The sequence below is a fragment of the Pimephales promelas genome, chromosome 12, assembly GCF_988280905.1.
Source record: "Pimephales promelas chromosome 12, fPimPro1.hap1.1, whole genome shotgun sequence".
In the NCBI taxonomy this organism is placed as follows: Eukaryota; Metazoa; Chordata; class Actinopteri; order Cypriniformes; family Leuciscidae; genus Pimephales; species Pimephales promelas.
In genome coordinates this window covers 33,074,604-33,099,371 of record NC_142780.1, presented here as the reverse complement: position 1 = coordinate 33,099,371, position 24,768 = coordinate 33,074,604, and the positions used below count along the sequence as shown (strand labels likewise).

Here is a 24,768-nt window from a genome sequence, read left to right as displayed (position 1 = left end):
ATATTTATACTCACTCACAGTCACACATATATATATATATATATATATATTTACACAATCACACATGTATATATTTACAAACCCTAATATATATATATATATATATATGTGTGTGTGTGTGTGTATGTGTGTGTGTGTAAATATATATATTTACAAACCCTAATATCTATCTATTTATCTATCTATCTATACACATAATATATATATATATATATATATATATATATATATATATATATATATATATATATAGATATAGATATTAGGATTTGTAAATATATATATTTACACACACACACAGATAGATAGATAGATAGATAGATAGATAGATAGATAGATAGATAGATAGATAGATAGATAGATAGATAGATAGATAGATATTAGGGTTTGTAAATATGTATATTTAGACATACACAATATTTAAAGTTTAAGTAGTAGTGAAGTGTTTAAAGTAGTGTTTCTTTTCTGCAGAAAGCCAGCCATTAATATCAGTGTTATTTTAGTATTTATTTATTTATTTATTATTTAAATTGTATTATAAGTATTGTATTGAATTAGCTTTTACTTTTTATAATTTCTTATATCAATTTAATTTTAGTTTAAGAAGTTTTAGTAATTTAATTATGTGCTTTTGCCATTTTTATTCGCTTTTTAAAAATATATCAATTTTTATTTCACTTTTAATTTACCTTAAACTAATTTTATTTCAGTTAGTTGACGAGCCAATGTTTTGAATTTCCGTTAAAGTTTTCCATCTAATTATTTCCGTTCCGTTCCGTTTCTAACAGAAACAGTCAGTTGACAGTAACACTGATTGATAGATGTATCAGATGCAGAAAGCGTGTGTGTTTGTGTGAAGCTGTTGTTGGCCGTGTGTCCACACAGACCCCATGCAGAACGTGGTGCAGGTTCTGGAGAAGCAGTATCTGGAGGAGAAGCGTCTGGCTCTGGAGGAGCAGCGTCTGATGTACGAGCGGGAGCTTCAGTCCCTGCGGCAGCGGCTCTCGCCGGAGAAGGTGTCGCAACACCAGCGCTGCAGCAGCGACCGCCTGCCCTTCCCCACACACTCCACACACAGCAAAGAGCGGCTGTGGACGGAGGAGAGGTGAGAACGCACACTCTCCCTTTAAAGCTACAATCTCTCGTTTTTTTCACACGAGGGTTCGCATTTTCGAAACGATAACAAAGACGAAGCTAGATGGTGATATTTGAGTATATTTAACTTATATATACAGTCAGTTGATATAATACCTTATTTGCCTGGCTAATTGCGGCATCTACCTCCGACTCCCGGTTATATTGGCAGGTACGGCTTTTCGCTGAGCCCCATCTCAATTGCGGCCCATTGATAATGAGGCATCTAAGTATTATATCTACGTCATTGATATGCAACAATCACAAGGGACGAGCAATTATTTAAAACTGTAATTTCTCTGGATTTACAAATTTGGAATAATGTAATTACACAACTGCATGAAATATATCACACTGTGGAAGTGTTATTTGAATACTTTATTACAAAAATCTTCTATATTGTACCTTTAAATCCTGACTGAATGTACCATTCAAAAGGTGCTGCATAATCCATCCTTTTTGAAACCCTAAAATGCTCCCTACATAGGCAGCTCACTAGGTTTTGGAGTGGTTTCATATTGTTTACAACTTGTAATTACAGTAAAATCTCTCCCAAACATACACACACATTCTCACACAGAGAAGTGAATCCGTGCAAGACTCACATTTAACATTCCCTGGACATTTTTGCTCCATTCACCCAGCCATGCTTTCTAGTGGTCCGCTAGTGTGTCGTCGTGTCAGTGTGAATGTGCCTCTATGTGCTTCAGGGACGAGCTGTTCCGCCAGAGTCTGTCTCGGCTGCGCGAGCAGGTGGTGAGAGCGAACGCGCTGGTGCGAGAGGCCAACTTCCTGTCCGAGGAGATGCTCAAACTCACCGACTACCAAGTCACGCTGCAGATACCAGCCGCCAACCTCAGCGCCAACCGCAAGGTGAGAGTTCAGCTGACGCTTTTATCCAAACCAGCGGACAAGCAATATGTCTTAAGACCAAACAATATAGACAGTGACTCACTCTGTATTGACACAACGTTTTCTTACCCATTTATTTATTTACTAATTTATACACTCGTTTGTTAGCTTATTCATTTATTTTACTTGTTCATTCGTTCATTCATAAATGTACTTGTTTATTTACTATATTTGTTTATTCTTTTATTTACTTGTTTCTCATTTATTACTCTTTTTTATTATTTTTATTTATTTATTATCCAATGTATTATTTTATTTAGTCCTTTATTTACAGATTTACATTATTTATTCATTTATTTATTTTGCTTATTTGTTTACTTTATTAATTAGTTTGTTTACTTGTTTATTTATTTATTTATTATTTGTTTGTTTTTTCTCTTTTTTTATTTGTTCATTTTTTAAATGTACTAATTTATTTAATTATTTACATTATTTATTTACTCATTTATTTATTTGCTTATTTATGTTAATTATTCATTTAATATTTACTTATTTACTCATTCATTCATTTACTTATTTATTTATTATTGGTTGACTTTTATTTAATTTTTTTAATAATTTACTTACTTTTCTCATATATTTACATGTTTGTTTATTTATTTACTCATTTATTTATCTATGTTTTTCATTAATCCATTCGATAGTCTCTGTATCATTGAATGCCTCTATAATATTATTTTAACTTTTTAATCATTTATTTACTTTTCTCATATATTTACATGTTTGTTTATTTTTTTAGATTTACATACAATTTTTTAGATTTTTTTTTAGATTTTTTTCAGATTTACATTATTTATTCATTTATTTATTTTTCTTATTTGTTTACTTTATTACTTAGTTTGTTTACTCATTTATTTAATTATTTACATTATTTTTTATTCATTTATTTATTTACTCATTTATTTATTTGCTTATTTATGTTACTTATTCATTTAATATTCACTTATTTACTCATTCATTCATTCATTCATTCATTCATTTACTTATTTATTTATTTATTATTGGTTGACTTTTATTTAATTTTTTTATTCATTTACTTACTTTTCTCATATATTTACATGTTTGTTTATTTATTTACTCATTTATTTATTTATGTTTTTCATTAATCCATTCGATAGTCTCTGTATTATTGAATGCCTCTGTAATATTAAATTGATGTCCTGCAATGGTTTTAACCCCAGCGTGGCGCTATAGTCAGTGAACCAGCGATCCAGGTGCGACGCAAAGGGAAGGGAACACAGGTTTGGACCATCGAGAAATTAGAGAACAAACTAGTGGACATGAGGGACCACTACAGGGACTGGAGGGAAGGCACACAGGAAGTGGTAAGAAATTGAAAGAAAGAAGTCTCATCAAAATTGATCAAATGTGACTGTAAAAATCGTAATGTAACAAAAGATTATGCTTATAGTAAATGCTGTCCTTTTTGAACTTTCTATTCATCAAAGAATCCTGAAAAAAAAAATTCCACAAAAATATAAAGCAGCACAACCCATATTGATAATAATCATAAATGTTTTTTGAGCTGCAAGTCAGGATATTAGAATGATTTCTGAAGGATCATGTGACACAAGACTGGACTAATGATGCTGAAAGATTACAGTTTAAAATATATTCAAATAGAAAACAATTTTTTTAAATTGTAACAATATTTCACAATATTGCTGTTTTTTGTTCAAATAAATGCAGCCTTGGTTGGTATCAACGTTTCTGTAAAAATCCTGTATTTTCAGCAGGTTACCCAGCAGCACAGTAAGGCAGGAGATCCGTTCTATGAAGCTCAAGAGAATCACAACCTCATCGGCGTCGCGAACGTCTTCCTGGAGTGTCTGTTTCATGACGTCAAGCTGCAGTATGCGGTTCCCATCATCAGCCAGCAGGGAGAGGTGGGCAGGATCAGTGCATTTTCACCCGCTGTTAAACGGCGTCTCTCATACACCTGCTGCTGCTTTGGCAGGTCGCCGGCCGTCTGCATGTGGAGCTGGTCCGTGTGAGCGGAGTCGTGCCGGAGCGTCTGGCGGGAGGAGACGATTCCTCCGAGAACTCCAGCGAGAGCAGCGGATACGAGGTCATGGACAATAACGGAGAGATCGTCCACATGGCCAGAAAACTCACCTGCAGGGTAAACGCTCAGTATTTTGTCAGTGTTATACTCAATTATTTTATCAAGCTCATCTCTGCATCTGAATATATTTATATATATTAGTGCTGTCAAACAATTAAGATATTTAATCGCGATTCATCGCATTAATTGCATTGTTGGCTCGCAATTAATCGCACATCTTCATCTATTCTAAATGTCTTTTTGTCACATTATTTTTTCTAACTTTAATGCTCTTATCAACATGAAAAAGTGGATCGGCTTGCTTTGTGCAAATGTTTTTTATTGAAAACAACATTGACAATGCTGTGTTCAATTTCACACTAAAACATTCTCACTTGGAGCAAATAATCTCTCACACGATGTGTCAATAAAAGGCTGAAAGAAACACTGACGAGGTCCTGATATTGACGAGGGAGCGGAGAATTCGCGTCAGCTGTGTGTGTGTGTGCTTGGCCATCAATGATAGCTCAGTTCACAACGTCAAAAAAAATAAATTTGGCAAATTTTTAAAAGTACACTTTCTATTCAGAATCGTATTGGCATCCATAAACGCGTTTAACTGACAGCTCTAATATATATATTTACACATTTCTGGGCCCTGCAAACAGACACAGTACGTTTTCAGCAACAGTACGTGTATGAATATCATCTGTTGTCTAATTATAACTTTTTAATGAAAATAATTTTTTAGACATACAAAAATGTGATCATATTTGTGGTGAAATCAAAGAAATATGATCTACTGGTCCTGTGTTTAATTGAAAGAATCAGATGTGTTGTCATAAACACTCACTAGTGTTCTCCTTGTGTCAGGTGCGGATCCGAGAGGCGTCTGGTTTGCCTCTCAACCTGTCCAACTTCGTCTTCTGTCAGTACAGCTTCTGGGAACAACCAGAGCCAACTGTGGCCCCGCCCATGATCAGCCCGGACACGCCCACCCCGCGCACGCCCGACGCCGAGTTCACCGTGCGCTTTCAGCACTGCAGGGTAAAACACACATTTAATTAAGAGCCAGTGCTGTTTTAGTATCATTGAGATACTATCATAGTTTTTATTCATATTTTTATATATAGTTTTTTATTTTCCATTTTCATTTGTTTTAGTTAAAGTTTTTGTAATTTAGTTGTGTGGTTTTGCCGTTTTAGTTTAAAAAAATATATAAATGTCTTTTAATTAATTTTTAGGTTTAGTTATTTCCATAAATTAAGTTAAACTAAATATAAATGAGAAGTGTTAATGTGGTAACTAGATTTTAAAATGTTTTCTTATTTTATTTCTATTTAATGTTAATTTTATTTTTAAAATTAAAATTACAACATACAACAAAAATGTTTTTTATGGTTTTAGTTTAGTTAATTATAATAAAGTACCCATCATTATGAACTTGTATATGGGGAAAACGGATGTATTTTAGCTTTTTATTTTAGATTTATTTATTTTATTTGTTATTATATTTTTTGTATTATTATTGCTAGTGTTCCTAGTGATGAAACAAGATCGAGTGAAGGTGAAATGCTAAAAAATAGGTTTTTGTGTGTTTTAGGGCTGTCAAAAGATTAATCGCGATTAATCGCATCCAAAATAAAAGTTTGTGTTTACATAATATATGTGGGTGCACTATGTATAATTATTTATATATATTTAATTATTTATATATATAAATACAAACACATGCATGTATATTTAAGAAAAAATATTATTTATATATAAAATATTTATACTTACATATAATATAATTTATATATAAATCTATAAACAGTATATACATGAAAATATTTCTTAAATATATACAAGCATGTGTGTGTATTTATATATAAAATAATTCTACACAGTGCACCCACATATATTATGTAAACACAAACTTTTATTTTGGATGCGATTAATTGCGATTAATCATTTGACAGCCCTAGATTATTTATTTATAATATTTATTTGTACGTTTTATTATTGTTTTATTTATTGTTATTACTAGTGCTCCTAGAGATGTGATAACACCTCTAACACCAAGTTAGTTTTTTATGTTGATTGTCTGTTTTGACATGGACCAGTTCCCATCTGTAGCATCAAGTGTTGTACAATCAAGCACTCAGATTCTCTTTTTGTTGGCATTTCTGCTTATGTTGGCAGGATTTTGTGGTGCATGTGACGGAGGAGTTTCTGGAGTTCATCTCAGATGGAGCTCTGGCCATCGAGGTTTGGGGTCACCGGTACGCAGGTAACGGCCGCTCCGTCTGGGAGCTCGACGCACTGCAGGACAAGACACAGACGCTCAGAGACAGGTGCATTTACTTACAGATACACTCACACTTTTCATGCATGTAGACTGGTGTTGTCAAATGTACTTCGGTACCAAAACGATGCGTAAATTTTAAAGCTGGCATGAAATGGAAGTTGCAATAGTATTTTCAGGCCCACTTTATATTAAGCGGCTTTAAGTACAATGTATTTATATCAAAAAATAAGTACAATGTACAGGTGTGGTGGTGGGGGTTAAGGTGTTAACAGTGTAATTATATAAATAAAAATATATAACTAAATGTGGAAATAAAAAATCCAAGTAAACAAAACCACAATTGAGTTATGAAACGTGTTCTCTCCTGACGCCCCGTTCGGTGGGGAAATTCTTGGAAAATCGAACACATGTAATTACATAAATTAATTACGTCTGTAATTACATGCAGGTATTTTCAAAATATAAGTGCAATGTTAAAACATGTATGTACACATTAAGTCCATTGCATCAAATGGTTAGTTTCAGTGTAAGTACATTGTTCTTAAAGCCACTTAATATAAAGTGGGACTGTATTTTCTTCTCTATTGTGACATATATCTGAGTGAAACAGCTTCTCGAACAAGAACAAATGTAGGCTGAGACTTCGTTTTGTCCGTAGGGAATTAATTGGATGGTTGTGGTTTGCTATTGGTGGAAGACATGTGAGTGACAGGTTGACAGTAAACGCATCATCAGAGAAGAGATGTCACTGCAAGAGAGAGACAAAGTTATTTAAAGATTACAAGGGCACATGAATTAAAAAAAAATTATGATGTGCATGGATGAATCATTTATTTACACAAAATACTGCCAATGCACTATAAAAAAAAAGTTGTCCATTTTGATTGAATGGTGACTTCAAAAACCTAACGATAACAGCCTTTCAAAACACTCCCATGCATATTTGATATTAAAAGTTTTAATAAACTTGAATAAAAGTTTTTTTTAATGGCATACAATGCAAAGTTTCAGGAGTGACAACTCTATTAAAATGCAAGACTAAATCTGAAATTACGACGTTTGGCAAGACAAAAAAAACGGATATTTCTAAATACAGTAGATCTTCTTTTAGTAACTCTTTACAACAAGGTTTAATTTGTTAACATTTTAACAAATTACGAGTTTACTACATTAGTTAACACGAACTCACAATACTTCTAAAGCCATTTATTAATATGATTTCATTTTAATTTCAACATTTAGTAAAATTGGCACAGAGTACAATGAAATTTGACTGGTATTGGGAAGTTTCAGGAGTGACAACTCTATTAAAATGCAAGACTAAATCTGAAATTACGAAGTTTGGCAAGACAAAAAAAAATCGGATATATATCTTCTTTTAGTAACTCTTTACAATAAGGTTTACTTTGTTAACATGAGTTCACTACATTAGTTAACACGAACTAACAATACGTCTAAAGCCATTTATTAATATTATTGGTACAGAAAATTAATAATTTATTAATTTGAATAAAATTGGTACAGAGGACAATGAAATTTGACTGGTATTGGGAAGGACTACTGAACGTTTGGAATCGTGGTAGTCTTTCATACATGTAGACGTGTGTTCAGCTGTGTGTGTGTGTTTGACAGGTGGAGTGAAGTGTCTCGTAGGATAGAGCTGTATGTCTCCATACAGGAGTTGAATGAGCAGGGCGAGTATTCGTCTGTAGAGCTGCATCCCAACAAAGACATCAGCACTGGAGGCGTGTTTCAGCTGCGGCAGGTGCAACACTTTTCCTTCAATCTCATTCACATTCATTTCAAAATGCTCTCCATTTGCACTAGCGTTTCTCGTCCACACACACAGGGTCACTCCCGGAGGCTTCAGGTGTGTGTCCAGCCGGTCCAGCATTCGGGGACTTTGCCGTTGATGGTGGAAGCCGTTCTGTCCGTCTCTATCGGCTGTGTTTCCGCTCGCTCCACGAAACTACAGAGACCCCTGGACAGCTATCAGGTGATTACAACGGACACAACGCACTGTTAGAGTTACCAAAAACTGTTTCATTTTTTTTTTGTAGGGATGCACCGAAATGAAAATTCTTGGCCGAAACCGAAAACCGAAAAAGAGGAAACCAAGGCCGAAAACCGAAACACCGAAAGAAATTATGCCAATTATTAGTATCATTGCATTTATGGCTATGACTGTGTACAAACTTTACTAAAATCAAGGCATTGCAATTGCATAAATTAATATAACATTTTCAAAGAATAAATCAATTTACAAATTATGCAAATATATATTTAGCACAATGCACAGTATAAAATAAAATTCAAACTAAAATGTTTAATTTGACCCCACTCATGTAAATAATAATCTACTGGCCTGCAGAAAGGTTTTAAAATGAAATGTTCTCTCAAAAACAAAGCCGAGCACAAACTTCTCATCACACTAGCACCCAGTTTGCACGTCTAAATTAGTTACATTTTAAAAATTTAGCATACAATAGCATAAAAAGCCTTTTTAAATGAACAATGGTCCATGTTTAATATGTACATGAAACTTAATGAAACATGTTTAGTGAATGTAGAAAATATTTAAGAGAGCATTAATTTAGTTCTATACATACATGTCCTCACATGTTCCCATATACATATTTTTTTGTAATGTCACAAGTAATAATCTCAGGGTTTACTGGGTTTTACATGATTATTTTTGTATTGGTGGTGGAATACTAAAAAATAAACATTGTCATGTATTTATCTGTCTTCTTCTCACCGATTCCTGATGGTTAGAGGACAGTTACTTGAGTCGTCGTTTCAAGGAATAGTAGCTACAACGGAGAGCGCGTCAAGTATAAACGCCTCGACCGTTTGGAGCGGTGCAGGCGCTGTCTGTGGAGACTCGCGCTGCCTTGTTCACAATCGCCTGCCTCCGCAGCGCGAGTCTTATTTATAATTTTTAATTGTGTCATCCACCTATATCTGCTCTAAACAATGCGTGCCGCCATGACAACTACTCCGGTTGCGAGCGGGTCAAGAGCGGTGCGCGCGCTGTCTGTGGAGACTCGCGCTGCCTTGTTTATACTTTCGCCTGCCTCCGCAGCGCGAGTCTCCACAGACAGCGCGCGCATTAGAGCAGATATAGGTGGATAAACAAGGTTTCCATCTCATCGCGGGTTCAGATACACTGAAATACGTCCACACCACAGACATGTTGCTTCAGACAAGCACGTGCAGGTCGCGGTTTCTGTTTGCGTCATCACAACATTTCGGCCGTATTGTTTCGGTGATAAAAGTCTTTCGGCCGAAAACCGAAAATGCACTTTTGGGCCATTTTCGGCCGAAAATTTTCGGCTGCCGAATATTCGGTGCATCCCTACTTTTTTGTGTAGTTTAAGGTGAAGCTAAAACTGAACTATATAAATATATTTAAGAAAACACACAACAGAAATACTAAAACTTGATTAAAATGATAATACAGAAATAAATTCTAACTAAAACTATAATAGTATATCAATGATATTAACATAACACTGATCTGGAGCATCATTCACTCACAATGTTAGATATTAGTAAAAGGTTTTCTGTTGTTTTTACAAAAGGGTAAGAAATATCACTTTGTGATGTGTAAAATAGAAATACAAATCTGTTTGGGGTTTTTTAAGAGAAATGAAATACTAAAGAAATAAATATGCATGCTGTAATGTGACATCAGAATATAATTTCATACAATTTGTACCACTTGTGTACAAATTGAGGGGAGTAAGCTCTCGGAAAGGAGGGGTTTAGAGAGACTGGATATTTTATCAAACCAATTCAGACATTGAGAGATAATCCAAGGTGTTTTAAGCTTGGATGCATGTAAACTAGGGCTGTGCAAAAATTAATTGCGATTAATTGCATCCAAAATAAAAGTCTGTGTTTACATAATATATTGGTGTGTGCTGTATATAATTATCTTGTATATATAAATACACACACATGCATGTATATATTTAAGAATTATTCGCGCTTAAATTCTGTAAATATATATAAATACATAATCTAAATTATATAAATATAAATATTTAATGTATGAATAACACATTTTCTTAAATATATACATGCATGTGTGTGTATTTATATATCCAAAATAATTATATACAGCACACACAAATGTTTTATGTAAACACAGACTTTTATTTTGGATGCGATTAATCGCAATTAATTTTTGCACAGCCCTAATGTAAACCTATTGTAGGAGACTCCAAAACAAAATCAGGAACCTTTAAAACATCATAATAGGGGCACTTTAACATGTGTGTGAATGGGCGTTTAGAGTCATGTGGGAGTCAGTTCAGCAGAGTGTGTGACAGACTGTATTCTCTCCTGGCAGAAGGAGGAAGACGACGATATGGATAGTTATCAGGTATTCTGACTTCCTGCTGTCTGTCCCACACGCATGATGACAGTGAGCTGCTGAACATGTGCTTTCAGACAGGAGACAGTACGTGGGTCGCCCGTGTCTGAAAGCCTGATATTATAATCTTGCTGAGTTTAAGTGTGGAGATTCCTGCACTAACACTCGGCTGTCTGTCACATGATCACTGCATGGCTGCATGATTCCTGCATGTTGAAGGCCACTTGAACCGTACTAGATGGAGCTGCTTCTGACCGCTTCATCTGTGTGGGTTTGAATGGAAAAACGGCACACTGGATAATTTAATCTGCCTTTATTAATTCATGCCATTTATTTGTTTATTTTGGTATTGTGCAAGGATCATGTTGAAATTTGTGCACCTGACACCGTGTCTACACTGGACGCTACAGGCGAATGTCTGACTCACGACGCCTCAGAATCAGCTGTAGCTCGATGTCAGTAAAATAAAAGTAAAAAAAATTAAAAATTCGACTCAAATCCTCTTGCATAGCACATTCTATAGGTATTGCACTGCATACATGCGGTTAAACACAAGTTTAGAAATGAGAAACAATTAAAGCTGACCTTGCTCAGATGCTCAGATGTTGCTGAAATACTCAATAAATTAAATCAAAAATAATGTAGAGCTGTATGCACTGCAGGCCAAGAGAGTTTTTTGAAGCAAGCAAATGCTGATTTTAATAGTAACATGTAACAGATAAAATCAAATCATTAATCAAAATAAATATACTAGGGCTGTGCAAAAATTAATTGCAATTAATCGCATCCAAAATAAAAGTCTGTGTTTACATAATATATTTGTGTGTGCTGTGTATAATTATTTTGTATATATAAATAAATACCTATGCATGCATGTATATATTTAAGAATTATTTGCGCTTAAATTCTGTATATATATATATATATATAAATATTTTATATATGAATTACACATTTTCTTAAATATATACATGCATGTGTGTGTATTTATATATACAAATAATTACATACAGCACACACAAATATATTATGTAAACACAGACTTTTATTTTGGATGCAATTAATCGCAATTAATGTTTGCACAGCCCCAAAATATACACAAATTATATTTGTAATTTTAGACCGTGAAAATCTGTCAACAGAAGCAACATCCTTATCTAATGTAGACTCGTCATTTTATGCCTATGTACGAAATTTTGTACATCGTACTGTACATTTGAAAAAACTATCCCGACATACCGTCAGCTTGGTGCGTCACAGCCCTTATCATAGATATACAGTTGATTATATTAAGAGTTATTTCATTTTGACATGTTGCGACATGCCGCTCGCGTTATTGTAGACACGGTGTGAGATGGATGTGCTGAGATCGATCAGTGGGAATGTAATTCAAATGGGATTTTCAGATTATTTTCCAGTCACTTTAAATTGTGAATTGAAATGAGCTTGATGGTGTTAATCGCCCACTGATGGCAAATCTGAGGTCTCACTGTTCTTCTGCTGTTTGTGAACAGGAGGAGGACCTGAACTGTGTGCGGGAACGCTGGTCTGATGCCCTCATCAAGCGCAGGGAATATCTGGAAGAGCAGATCAAGAAGATCTTCAACAAGTCAGGTTGGAGTTTAAAGCATGTGTCATTCAGTTGTTTACATGCAGTTTGATTATAGTTATGAAGCTGTTTCTGCTGATAAATCTCAAATCATGGCTCAAAGAATTTATGTCTACTTTACAAATTAGATACCACCTTTCAAACAGTTTGATAAAATGTTCCTGTTACCTTAATGGAAACCTTACTTACGCACCGCTCTAGCATTGTAATGAATTGAAATATTTTTATGATTAGATTTTTATGAATGTAGAACAGGCCTGGTAAGAAAATTAATATATTTTAAGAAGATTGTTGTGAATATTATGCTAATTTTAGCTATTAAAAAGGAGTAGTTCACCCAAAAATTTAAATTCTGTCTTCATTTACTCACTCTCAAGTTGTTCCAAACCTGTATGAGTTTCTTTCTTCTGCGCAACACAAAATAAGATATCGTGAAGAATGCCGGTAATCAAACTGTTGATGGACCCCATTGAAAAAACAATACTATGGAAGTCTATGGGGGTCCATCAACTGATTACCAGCATTCTTCATGATATCTTATTTTGTGTTCAGCAAAATTAGACAGTGAATAACAGTTTGGTACACTCTTAGAAGAAAAGGTTCTATCAGCGCTACGTATTTGGAACCCCTAAAAGGTTCTATACATTCTTAAAAAAGGGTTCCTCTGGGTTCTATATAGAACCCTGGGGTTCCATACTTGGCCAATAGAACCTTTTACCAAAAAAAATGGTTCTATATAGAACCATTTTGGAGTTCCATATATGAAGCGGGGGATGGAACCATTTCTGGTTCTAAATAGAAACAATTTCTTCTAAGAGTGTAATGTTGTCTTCTCAAGCTCATAAACCTTGGTGTTATTTTTGATGCTCATTTGACCCTGGATGCACATATTAGGATTATCTCAAAATCTGCATTCTACACTCTTAGACAAAAAAGTTTTATTTAGAACTCTAGGATTCTTGACTCAATTCTAAAGACAAAAAGGTTCTATATAAGAAGAAATGTCTCATATGATTGCATAATACTTTCATGTTATTTCAATTTTTTCTCTAGTGATAAAGTATGTGTACGAGCTGCTTACTTTAACGTTTAATTAAAACAAAACTAATAAATTAAAACTAAATCCATAAAGTTATCCCATGATAAGAACCCCTAAAATGTTCTATATATGAAGTGCCTGACGGAACCCGTTAAGCTTCTATATAGAACCTTTGAGTGTAGAAGAATCCTCTTTTTTTAGTGTATTATTAGTGTATAATGGGCTGCCTTGCATCATGCTTGTGCATGTGATTTTCAGAGAAGTCTGAGGAGGACGTGGAAAGAGAGGCCAGACTGGTGGAGCAGTGGGTGGGTCTGACAGAGGAGAGGAATGCAGTGCTGGTTCCGGCCCCTGGCAGTGGAATCCCAGGGGCCCCGGCGCACTGGTGAGAACATAACCACTGCACTGACACGTTTTAAAAAATTTTATTTTCTTAAGTCGGACTTTTAACTAGCAAGATTATATGTCTACTAGCTTTTATTAAAGGACAACTCCGGCACAAAATGGACCTTTGGTCTAATAACACATTGGTAGCTAGTCGACCGTTCTCTGAGATTTGTTTTCATGATAATCGAATGTAAAAAGTTTTATCTCTGTTTAGTATATAGGGGATAGCGTAATGAAAAATATATAAATCGCTAGTTAATACCACTAACAAGGCTCAAAATAGCCCCACACTAACACAGTAGCATAATGAGGGTCCATACATGCAAAACGAAGCATTGAGAACGTTGTAAGTGTACAGACAGTTTAATAAGAAGATACTTTATAAAGACAGTGCACTTCGCGTATACAGACAGGAGCCATCTTAGGAAATAGTCTCGACAAGTCCAACCAATCGAATGAATTGTAAAAACTCTTTACTGTAAAACTTTTTACATTCGATTATCATGAAAACAAATCTCAGAGAACGGTTGACTAGGTACCAATGTGTTATTAGACCAAAGGTTCATTTTGCTCCGGAGTTGTCCTTTAAGGCAAGACACTACCAGTGTCTTTTAATGTACTGGTCAATTAAGGGCTATTTTTTCTCCTTTTTCAGACTGGTTAATACACAGAATACACTTTTGAGTGTTTATTTTTATTACACCTTGTCTATTTGCGTCTGTAGATTTCAATTAGAATACGTATCTTTAAAGGCGGTGAGAAACCTCCATCTCCACTTCAGCAGCTTCACATTCACTTTACAGTTTTATTTATATCTATATTCTGAAGGTTTCTTCATATAAATGGTAAATGGTAAAATGGTAAATGGACTGCATTTATATAGCGCCTTCATAGACCTAATGGCCACCAAAGCGCTTTACATATTGCCTCACATTCACCCATTCATACGCTCATTCACACACCGACGGCGGTCGGTCGTATACAGGTGAATATATCATTCACCTGATTTATATCATATTTTATTCTTAAAACATAGTGATTTTTTCAGTGTTTTCTGATTTATAGAGTGATAAAATGAGATATTCAACCAAAAGAAACAGGAATTGTGATTCTGGCTTTATCCAGTGTTTAGTTTTCTGTTCTGGAAATGTATGAAAATTAGTGCATATTTAATAAGATATGTCTAAATTGCATTTTTAAACATTCCATATCCTTATGACTGTAATGCATCCAGACATTCTCATCATTAGATTCACTTTACTGTAATAGTCATTATTTTTATTTTAAATATATATATATATATATATATATATATATAATATAAGTAACATAAAATATAATAATTTGCAAAATTTAATTCTCTATCACCATTTCTTCTAATTTTGAACCTACTCATTACAAGAAATTGAATAACATGGATTATTAAACAGTATCTCACAGTGTTATTATTTAAAGTCAAAGCATGCAGTTCACAACCTTTTTAATGGGCTTGTAGTGATTCTGAAAGTTAACATTATTTAAATGACAAGCAAGGATGAAAACCTGCTATTGAATAAGAGTTTTAGGGGAAAAGTGAGACTAGATATTAAACTCGTTGTTGTTGTTGTTGCTCAAGGGTTCCTCCTACTGGCATGGAAGCTCATATTCCTGTGCTGTTCCTGGATCTGAACGGTGAGATATATTGATCTTCAGGTTTTGATGATTTGCATGCCCCTGCTAGATCAATAATTTAGTTTCTGTGTTTTGCAGCTGATAACCTGACAGTGAATGATCAGCTGACGTGCCCTCACGCGGCCGGCGTGAACTCAATTCTTCCCAAAGAGCACGGCAGCCCTTTCTTCTACCTTCCCATCATCAGACACAGTGATGATGAGGTGACACAAATTATAGAAAATAACATAATAATGACTGGAGTCTATATATTCTGATTTCTCATACGTACACGTGATTGCTCTCAGGTGTCGGCTGTGTGTTCCTGGGATTCATCCATCCACGACTCCATCCACCTGAACCGGATCACGGTGCCGAACGAACGGATCTACCTGATCGTAAAAGCCACGGTGCAGCTCAGTCATCCGGCCTCCATGGAGCTGGTCCTCCGCAAGAGAATCGCAGTCAACATCTACAACAAACAGGTCTGGAAACTGTCAAACAGTAGTGTCAATGTGATTGATCTTTATTATATTAAAGATTAAAAACATCTTCCTGGTCGAATTGGGCATTGATTCTACATTTGCACATACGTGTGCAATCAGTTCCCAAGGAATAAAAAACATTTATTTTTGGCATTTGTTTTGTTGCACTCAAAAATGTTACATTACTGAACGAAAATGGGTTCGAAACCAGTTTTACATTGACTGCTATTTAAGATACCGCTTTATCCATCAAATTCAATTTCTTGTAATGTGTAGGTTTCAAATTATTTCTGATTTATTCGAAAATAAATTAAAAAAAACATCTGTTTTCAAGATTTAATAGTAGTATATTTAACCGTTTTTAGATTTAAAGAGTACTTTAAAAATTGTAGTAAAAAATATGCTTAATATGTTAAGTTAAATAAATGTACCATAAAGCATTTTTGTTATTATTATTGACTGTACTTTTTTCATTTAAGCAAATTAAAACTATTCCATATATTAATGTTAATCTAAAGAAATTATCCAATAAGAGTAATGAAAAATTTTAAAATAAAAACTCAAGGAAAATCTGTGAATGCATTACAGTCATTGTCAATTGTCTTTGAAAATAATTTTATTGTAAAAAAACAAAACAAAAAAACAACACAATGGTCCTAAAATGGTCCTAAAAATTAATTGCATCCAAAATAAAAGTCTGTGTTTACATAATATGTTTGTGTGTGCTGTATATAATTATTTTGTATATATAAATACCTATGCATGCATGTATATATTTAAGAATTATTTGCGCTTAAATTCTGTATATATATATATATATATATAAATACATAATCTATATTATATAAATATAAATATTTTATATATGAATTACACATTTTCTTAAATATATACATGAATGTGTTTGTATTTATATATATAAAATAGTTATATACAGCACACACAAATATATTATGTAAACACAGACTTTTATTTTGGATGCGATTAATCGCAATTAATTTTTGCACAGCCCTAATATATATATATATATATGTGTGTATATATATATGTATGTGTGTGTGTGTGTGCCATTGTAAGTGTATTGAGCTGTAAGGACATGTAATATTAATAATGTTAATGTAAATATATGACTATATTTCTTGTAGAGTTTCACTCAGAGTCTGAAGAGACGGATGTCTTTGAAGAACGTTCTCTACTCATGTGGAGTGACGTATGAGATTGTGTCTAACATACCAAAGGTACAAATTCGCATTGTTTTCTCTCACTATTCTACTTTCTGAATGCACCGAGCACACACATACACACACGTGTCGTGTGTTTGTGAACAGGCGTCCGAAGAGCCGGAGGAGCGCGAGACTCTGGCCCTGATGGCAGCGCGAGGAGAGAGCGAGGAGACTCTTGATGGAGAGACGTACATTGAGAAATACACCCGAGGAGTGCTGGAGGTGGACAATATTCTGTGTCTGGAGAGACTCCGGCAGGTACGGCTTCACTTTTAGGTTGTTTTCGTCTCGCCAGCTGCTGGTTTCATGCATCTGGAGTGTTTAGTGCGTGTTTTTGTGTTCGTTCAGGCCGTGACGGTGAAGGAAGCTCTCTCTGTTAAAGGCAGACACATACGGCGCAGTCTCAGCACGCCAAACGTCCAGCACGTAAGACCTGATCTACTTATGGATAAAGACAAAACACTGTTCATTGTGTAACAGGACTTAAACAAATCTGTAATGTATATTTGTTTAGACCTCTTGTTGTAAATCAGATGGGACAGGATGTGAGGATGAAGACATGAAGGTTAGTGAACACTTACTAAGTTCACAGACCATGTTGTTGTTGTTGTCAGTGTCTCTGTCTGAGCTTCGACTGCCTTTCCACAGGCTCAGTGTGACGGTCACATGGACATCACTGAATCAAACCTGCACGAAGCTTCACTCAACAGCCCTCTCTCGAAAGAAACGCCTGTTAAAAACAAAGAGGATCATGGTAAATGTATGTGTAATGGTGAACTTTTCCTTCACCTGGGATGATTTGAAAGACAAAAATGTTTTTAATCAAGCATTGAAGTTTTTTTTTTTTTTTTTAAAACCTTTACTGTTGTTAAAAATATTAAATTGTTGAATATTATTATTAAATAATTTAATATTAGGAATTAAATCAATACATATATACTGTATAAGGGCTGTCAAATTGATTAATCGCGATTAATCGCTGCTAAAATAAAGGTTTGTGTTTATATAATATGTATATATATGCTGTGTGTGTACATGTGTTTTTAAATATATAGTATATGTGTGTATATATATATTATATAAACACAAACTTTTATGCAATTTGACAGCACTAATATAAATGTACAATGTAACTTTTTTTTTTTATTTACACATTGTGCTATTCATATTATTAATTACAATTTTATAATAAAATTAATAATATTAATAAAATATATTGTGTATTTTTTATTTAATTTTGAAGAGGGTTGGAATGCTAAAATTACCATAATTTCTCCATTGTAGGCTTGTCATCTCTTGACTTTTTCTTTGAAGCACATTTAAAAAGCCTCGTTTCATGCAAACTTTCTCCTCAGGGTCGGTGCCGGAGAGTCCGACGTTCTTTAACTCGAGTCCGTTTAAAGTTCTGTCGCCTCAACCGCCCAAGTTCCTCAAATCTCTCATGCCAGTGAAGGAGGAGAACAAAGTCAAGCGCTCTCTGGAGTCACGGCCACTTCTGGGACAGGAGGTGACACACACACACACACACACACACACACAATGCTTCAATCTCATTATGTGTCTCATTCTCACTCATATTGTGCTTCCACCCTCCACATTCTCTTTTCATTATATTTTATGACCTGACTGATTCCAGGCTCTGATGCTTTTTTAAAAGAGTTTCTAATGGCCTTAAAGGAGAAGTTCACTTTTAAAATAACTTTTGCTGATAATTTACTCACCCCCATGTCATCCAAGATGTCCACTTCTTTCTTTATTCAGTGAAAAAGAAATTAAGGTTTTTGATGAAAACATTCCAGGATTTTCTCCATATAATGGACTTCAATGGGGTCCAAAACGGTTCAAGGTCCAAATGAGAGTTTCAGTTTAGCTTTAAACGACACCAGATGATGAATAAGGGTCTTATCTTGGACCCTTCGTTTCATGACTCGAAAAAAGATTAATTCATTTTGAGTTCGAACAGGAGATTCACGAACGCGCATCACAGAACAGAGCAAGGCGAGCATATGTGCTTATAAAACTTAAACTTTTTCATTTATTTTTTAAATGACCGCTCGTTTCGCTAGATAAGACCCTTATTCATCGTCTGGTGTCGTTTAAAGCCCTTTGAAGCTGCACTATAAGTATAATATTTGAATAAAAATAATGCTAAATATATCTTTTTATTCAGTGAGGAATATTTATTGCTTGTGAATCTCAATTCACTCTCTATTAGGTGGTGTGGAAGTTAATTTTTGGATCCTGTACCCAGCATGCCTCAGTTTCTCAAGCCTGTTGATTTATTCAACTTCAAATATATTCAGACTGACCCTGTACATGATACTGAACCTATTAACCAGCAGTATGAGTTTAAAGCAATAGTTCACATTGAAATGTAAATTCACTTTGTCTTTATGTACTTGCCCTCATGTCGTTCCAATCCAGTATTATTTAATTTCACACATGAAACACAAAAATAGATGCTGCTCTTTCATGCAAGGAAAGTGAATAGTGATTTATACCAGTGTTATTTCAATATTATTATTATAGTTATATATTAGTTATTATATCGTTAATTAGCTGTTGTTTTTATATTTTCAGTTGTTGGTTTAATTTTTAGACATTTTGTAATGTGCTTTTGTCATTTTTATAATTTTTTAACTGTTTTACACGTAAGTTTAGAATATTCTAGAGTTTTTTAAGGCGACTGTTATAATTAGAAAATATAACATTATTTCCATGGTAACGCCTCATGCTTGTCACTTGACACACTGCAGCCACAATATGTATTTCATTTTTCACTTTCTATTCAAAATACTCACAGACTATATTATAAAATACCAGGTATTCCGATCGTCAAATAAATGTAAGCGAATGTGTTTTGTCATTTAAACACCTTTATAATGCTCATTGTTAGTTGATCTATAACGCAACTTAAAACACGTCATCAAATTATATTTGAAAGGATTGTTATTGCCGCTTACATAGACATAATCAATAATAATCCCAATTTATACTGACAAAAAGTGTCAGTCGTCTATGACTCGTGATATTGAAGTCCCAATCCACTAGCAATGTGTGGAAAAGAGCAGCTCTGACATAATACAAAACATCTGATTTTGTGTTCATTGAAAAAGAAAAGAAAAGGAATGTCTTGAGCTTTTGTGTGAACTATTCCTTTACTACTGATTCAATGGCTGATGACCTCATCCAGTGCATGTGCACTCGCTTGCCTCACATGTGATTAGGTGTCTAACTCAACAGCCTGTGTGAGTGTTCGCTGCATGGCCTGTGTGAAGTGTGCTGTTGTCACCTGATTGCAGAGCATGCGTTGGTTTGTGGAGAGCAGCGTGTTGGGCCTCACCGGCCCCTGGTCCAGACCCAGGGCTCAGAGCGAGGGCCACAGCAGCAGTGACATCATCTGCAGCAGGGCCAATCACAGACAGCCCAGACTCAGCACTGATCTCACTCACACACTGCCACACGCTGCTGTAAGTGAACACACGCATAACCAGTCTGATGCATGTCACTACCTGGACTTGCGTGCACATGCATACTAATTAATACTACTAGCCAGGGCCCTGTGAAAACACAGGAATACTCTGGATTTTGTGCTGGCAAATGCCACAGAAAATCATCTTCAGCCTGCATATTATATTATAACAGTCAATATCAAATGTCCAAGACAATGAAAAGCAAAACTCTTTTTTTTTGTTGTCTTATATTTTTGAAATTTCAAATGCTTTTCAAGCTAATTTGTTAATATGCTAAGTATAATTTAATAAAAAAATATATGATTATTACTTCTATATAATATATATTTAAATTACTGTTATATATATATATATATATATATATATATAACGTCAAACTTATTTTTGCATGATTATTGCACTTATTCCTTAAATAATTTAAATAATTTATATATAAATATTTATTTTATTTATATATAAATAATTATTTTATAAATTAATTTATAAAAATAAATAATTTATCCTTAAATAATGTAGTATTTTTGTCTCATTTTCAACATTTAAACCCTCTTAAATCAAGATACACTTGAGAAGCAAAAAATTACTTTGGATATTAAGTCTTATGTTCGGAAAAATGTATCAATATTAAGTGAGTTTCAGCTTAAAACAAGAACAGATATCTGCTAACGGGGTAAGAAAAATAAACTTAATTCAAAGGAGAAACATTTGAATTAAGAAACAAACAAAAGAGATTATTTTTCTTAACTTATTGGCAGATATTTTTCTTACACTCACATAATTTAGATTTTTCAGAAAATATGTAATTTTGCTCCTCATGTAAATGTATCTTGATTTAAGAATGCTAAGATATTTGTACTGAAAAAACAAACAAACTTAGACTTAGTATAATTTTTTGTAGTATATTAACCTGAACTGAACATGAACACATGTATAGCATAACTGGCCGGGCCTGTCTTCCACTCAAACTTCCTGAAGTCTCAGAACCAAATTCATTACAATATTACATACGTCGTCCAGGAAGGTTGGATTTCTGCATTGCATCCCTTTAAAACTGTTTCTGTTTGAGTGAAGCTCATGATGCTGCCGCCTCATTGTCATCGTTATCATCTCAGCATTATTTGCATCTCATTGAGTGTGTGCATGAATCCCTCAGCTTGTGTTTAACTCACTGACTGCAGCACTTCACATATCACATTGCTAGTAACAAATAAACTCTGTTTACACCGTGTCTACACCAGATGTGACAAAACAATTTTCAATTTTTTTAAGTAGACATTATGTGATTAAAGTTTGAGTTGATGTTGACTAGTCGCTGATGATGTCATTAATGAACAAATAAGCCTGAACCTGCCCACAATGCTATTGCTCGTACATACCAGCTTATTTTTATCAGTTCTTTGGTTTGTTATATTTCTCTCAGATTTCTGCTCATTCTAAATCAGATACAGATAAACTAGCACAGTAAAGATTATATTTATATGAATGCATTAGTGAGAGAGTGATTGCGTGTGAATTGCACATGGTAGCGTCTCTACTAATAGTGAAGCTGTGGGTTTTAGTCGATAAGAAATATTTGTTAAAACTTTTCCGTTTCTAAGCTATTTTATTAATAAATCACTGAACAGTGTTGACAATACGTTTCTGCACAACTGAATGTTTATGTTTATGATCTTCATGTGTGCAAACGTCTGTTGGTGTGTGCGTTACAACGTATGCGTACAATAAGCTGTTTAAAACATGCATTCACCCAATCAATTTTTAGCATCCATATGGTATAATCAAACATATCTTGTGGAGCGCTCTCAGAGTATTCATTTATTTATAATTTTAACCTTTTGGAAACGAAGCATAGAAGTGGACTTATTATCCTGTTGCGCCCTCTGTAGGCCATGATCAGCGACTAGTCTACACCATACATATCCATAATAAAGGCTAGATGTCTCGTCCGCGCTGCTGGCCAATGGAGGTCGACGTCTGCAACTGGCGGCCATCTTGTCACAGGCAGCTCGCTCTCTCATAACATTGTGTTTTAATAGTTCGTGTACTTTTTAAACAACCATAACTTGCTCAATTTTATACCAATTTTCAAACGCTTTGGTTTGTTATAAATGTCAGAGATTTAGTTATGAATAATAAGTGTATAAATAAATAATCATCCAGAATTATAGCCTACGCTAATACCGTTTGTAACAAACCTAACCGTTTTTAAATCCATCAAGATTTCAGCGAGTAAAAAAATGTATTCGTGTTCGTGCTGACCACTCATCTCACATTAGGAACCTCAGAGCCCGCCAGAAAGCTTGCCTGTGACAAGATGGCCGCCGGTGATGACGATAGAGACTCCGCCGTAAGACATCTAGCCTATTACTATGGTCTACACATCCACTGTTGTAGACACAAAGTTGCTAATGTGCTTCAGGGTTTCATCACAAGGGGGCAGTAGCGTTTAAATACTTTGCTGTTTGGGTTCATGTCTGTTCATTGATGATTTGTCAGGATTCAGAGGAGGAGGATCCCAACATGGATTCAGCCTTCACCAGTTCTAGTATTCCAGTTCTTGGGTCTCGGGAGCTCCAAAACTTCAAGCCTTACATCCCAGAGAAGTTCGCGAACTTTGAGGTGTACAACGCCAGTCTTGAGACCCAAGGGGAGACTGTATGTGTGCAGGGGGAGTTGGCGCCTGGGATCGGGGTGTTATCGGGAACACGGGTTGCGGATAAAGAAGTGTCCCGTAGTCCCACGGCCAGCAGCTGTACAAGCGGCTATTTCTCCCATAGTGCCTCAAATGCCACGCTGTCCGATGTGCTCTTCAGCGGCAGTGATAGTTGCGACCAGCTCAACAACAGAGAAGCCGCAGACCCTCAGGAGCACGGAAGAGGGTTGCATCCTTCCAGAGGTGCCTTGGGAACCGAAACCGTTTCCTCACTATCATCCTATCCAGTCCAGACCGTTCAGCACTGTTCCCGTCTTTGCACCGACCACGACCGTTCCCCTTCGCCTCCCCACAAAAGTATCCTGAGCGTCAGCCAAGAATTCACAGACTTTAAGGGTGCAGATGAAGGTTTAGGGGAAGACGACCTCTGTAACTTTAGTTTGAAGGCAGAATCAATTCCCCCAGCCAAAACGCAAGACCTGGATCATCCGTCCCAGTGCCATCTCCACAATGGAAAAGAGTCTCCCAGTGTTCCTGTACCTCACGCCAACCCAGAGCTGGAAGAATCTCGAGGACTTGAGTTCTTCGAGGATGCAGAGCTCTCGGTGGACTCTAGTGAGGACGAGAACACACCGGTTGCTCAGTTGCCGGACTGGATGGCCCCCGGTGAGCAAGTGTGGGTGGGCAAACGCAGTGGGATGGTGCATTATGTTGGAGGGGTAGAGTTTGCCAAAGGAATCTGGGTTGGAGTGGAGTTGGACCTTGCTGTAGGTAAGTGAAATTACTCTCAAGCAGGGGCGTAGGAGCCATTATACATGGGGGGACATGTCCCCCCACATTTCAAAATCTAAAGCCGCGTTTCTTTGGGTTGGTACGCGGTGTGTTTACACCGCAGGAACCAGGGTCTAAATGAAGTTCCGGGTAAATATCCCTGCTGGCGAGGTAGTACTTTTTCAGAGTTTGGGAACTTTCGGGGAGGGACTTGTGCGTTGAACATGCTGATTGGTTCTTACCACTTGTTCTTTCTGCCCGATGGCGCGCGTTCGTCCCATCCATCTCAGGTCAATGTCCGCTGATAACAAACGTCTACTTTTATATCTAGCATTACGATTATTATCTTTTTAAATTTTATTAATTAAATATTAAATTATCTTTTCTGCCGTTTTGTTAATTACCTCGTTAGTAAACCAGTCGCACACAAAAGCAGCACAGCTTGAATCTCCTCCATACAAAACTCAAAGAAACGCGCAGACTGGGAGGAGCAGTCGCACGCAGTTCAACGTCACTATAATCTTCCCGCCCCGGAATGGTACTTTAGCCTGCGGTGTAAACGCAGTCTGGGGCAAAAAAAAGTTCCTATGAAGAAAGTTCCTGGGACAAATAGTTCCTGGTAGTTGCGGTGGAAACTAGGGGTGTAAGAAAAAATCGATACACTTGAGTATCGCGATATTTTATTTTGCAATACTGTATCGATTTTCAGAAACG

At 35.4% G+C, this 24,768-nt stretch overlaps 1 protein-coding gene across 7 annotated transcripts in view; it reads left to right on the top strand.

Annotated features, from left to right (window-relative positions):
* Nucleotides 1-24,768, top strand: part of kif13a (kinesin family member 13A) — a 67,275-nt gene that overhangs the window by 40,190 nt on the left and 2,317 nt on the right. The window contains exons 17-39 of one of the 7 annotated variants that reach the window (XM_089118029.1): nucleotides 886-1,105; nucleotides 1,845-2,007; nucleotides 3,228-3,371; nucleotides 3,783-3,932; nucleotides 4,004-4,168; nucleotides 4,964-5,137; nucleotides 6,278-6,429; nucleotides 8,016-8,148; nucleotides 8,233-8,379; nucleotides 10,741-10,773; nucleotides 12,279-12,378; nucleotides 13,671-13,797; nucleotides 15,415-15,470; nucleotides 15,549-15,673; nucleotides 15,758-15,934; nucleotides 17,080-17,172; nucleotides 17,263-17,415; nucleotides 17,506-17,583; nucleotides 17,672-17,722; nucleotides 17,806-17,911; nucleotides 18,513-18,664; nucleotides 20,460-20,627; nucleotides 23,127-24,054. In XM_089118029.1, the coding sequence (XP_088974155.1) occupies nucleotides 886-1,105; nucleotides 1,845-2,007; nucleotides 3,228-3,371; nucleotides 3,783-3,932; nucleotides 4,004-4,168; nucleotides 4,964-5,137; nucleotides 6,278-6,429; nucleotides 8,016-8,148; nucleotides 8,233-8,379; nucleotides 10,741-10,773; nucleotides 12,279-12,378; nucleotides 13,671-13,797; nucleotides 15,415-15,470; nucleotides 15,549-15,673; nucleotides 15,758-15,934; nucleotides 17,080-17,172; nucleotides 17,263-17,415; nucleotides 17,506-17,583; nucleotides 17,672-17,722; nucleotides 17,806-17,911; nucleotides 18,513-18,664; nucleotides 20,460-20,627; nucleotides 23,127-24,054 (3,795 nt within the window). Of the gene's footprint in view, nucleotides 1-885; nucleotides 1,106-1,844; nucleotides 2,008-3,227; nucleotides 3,372-3,779; nucleotides 3,933-4,003; nucleotides 4,169-4,963; nucleotides 5,138-6,277; nucleotides 6,430-8,015; nucleotides 8,149-8,232; nucleotides 8,380-10,740; nucleotides 10,774-12,278; nucleotides 12,379-13,670; nucleotides 13,798-15,414; nucleotides 15,471-15,548; nucleotides 15,674-15,757; nucleotides 15,935-17,079; nucleotides 17,173-17,262; nucleotides 17,416-17,505; nucleotides 17,584-17,671; nucleotides 17,723-17,805; nucleotides 17,918-18,512; nucleotides 18,665-20,459; nucleotides 20,628-23,126; nucleotides 24,055-24,768 lie in introns of all 7 variants that reach the window. The other 6 variants (XM_089118027.1, XM_089118028.1, XM_089118026.1 and 3 more) reach the window with 6 other exon arrangements.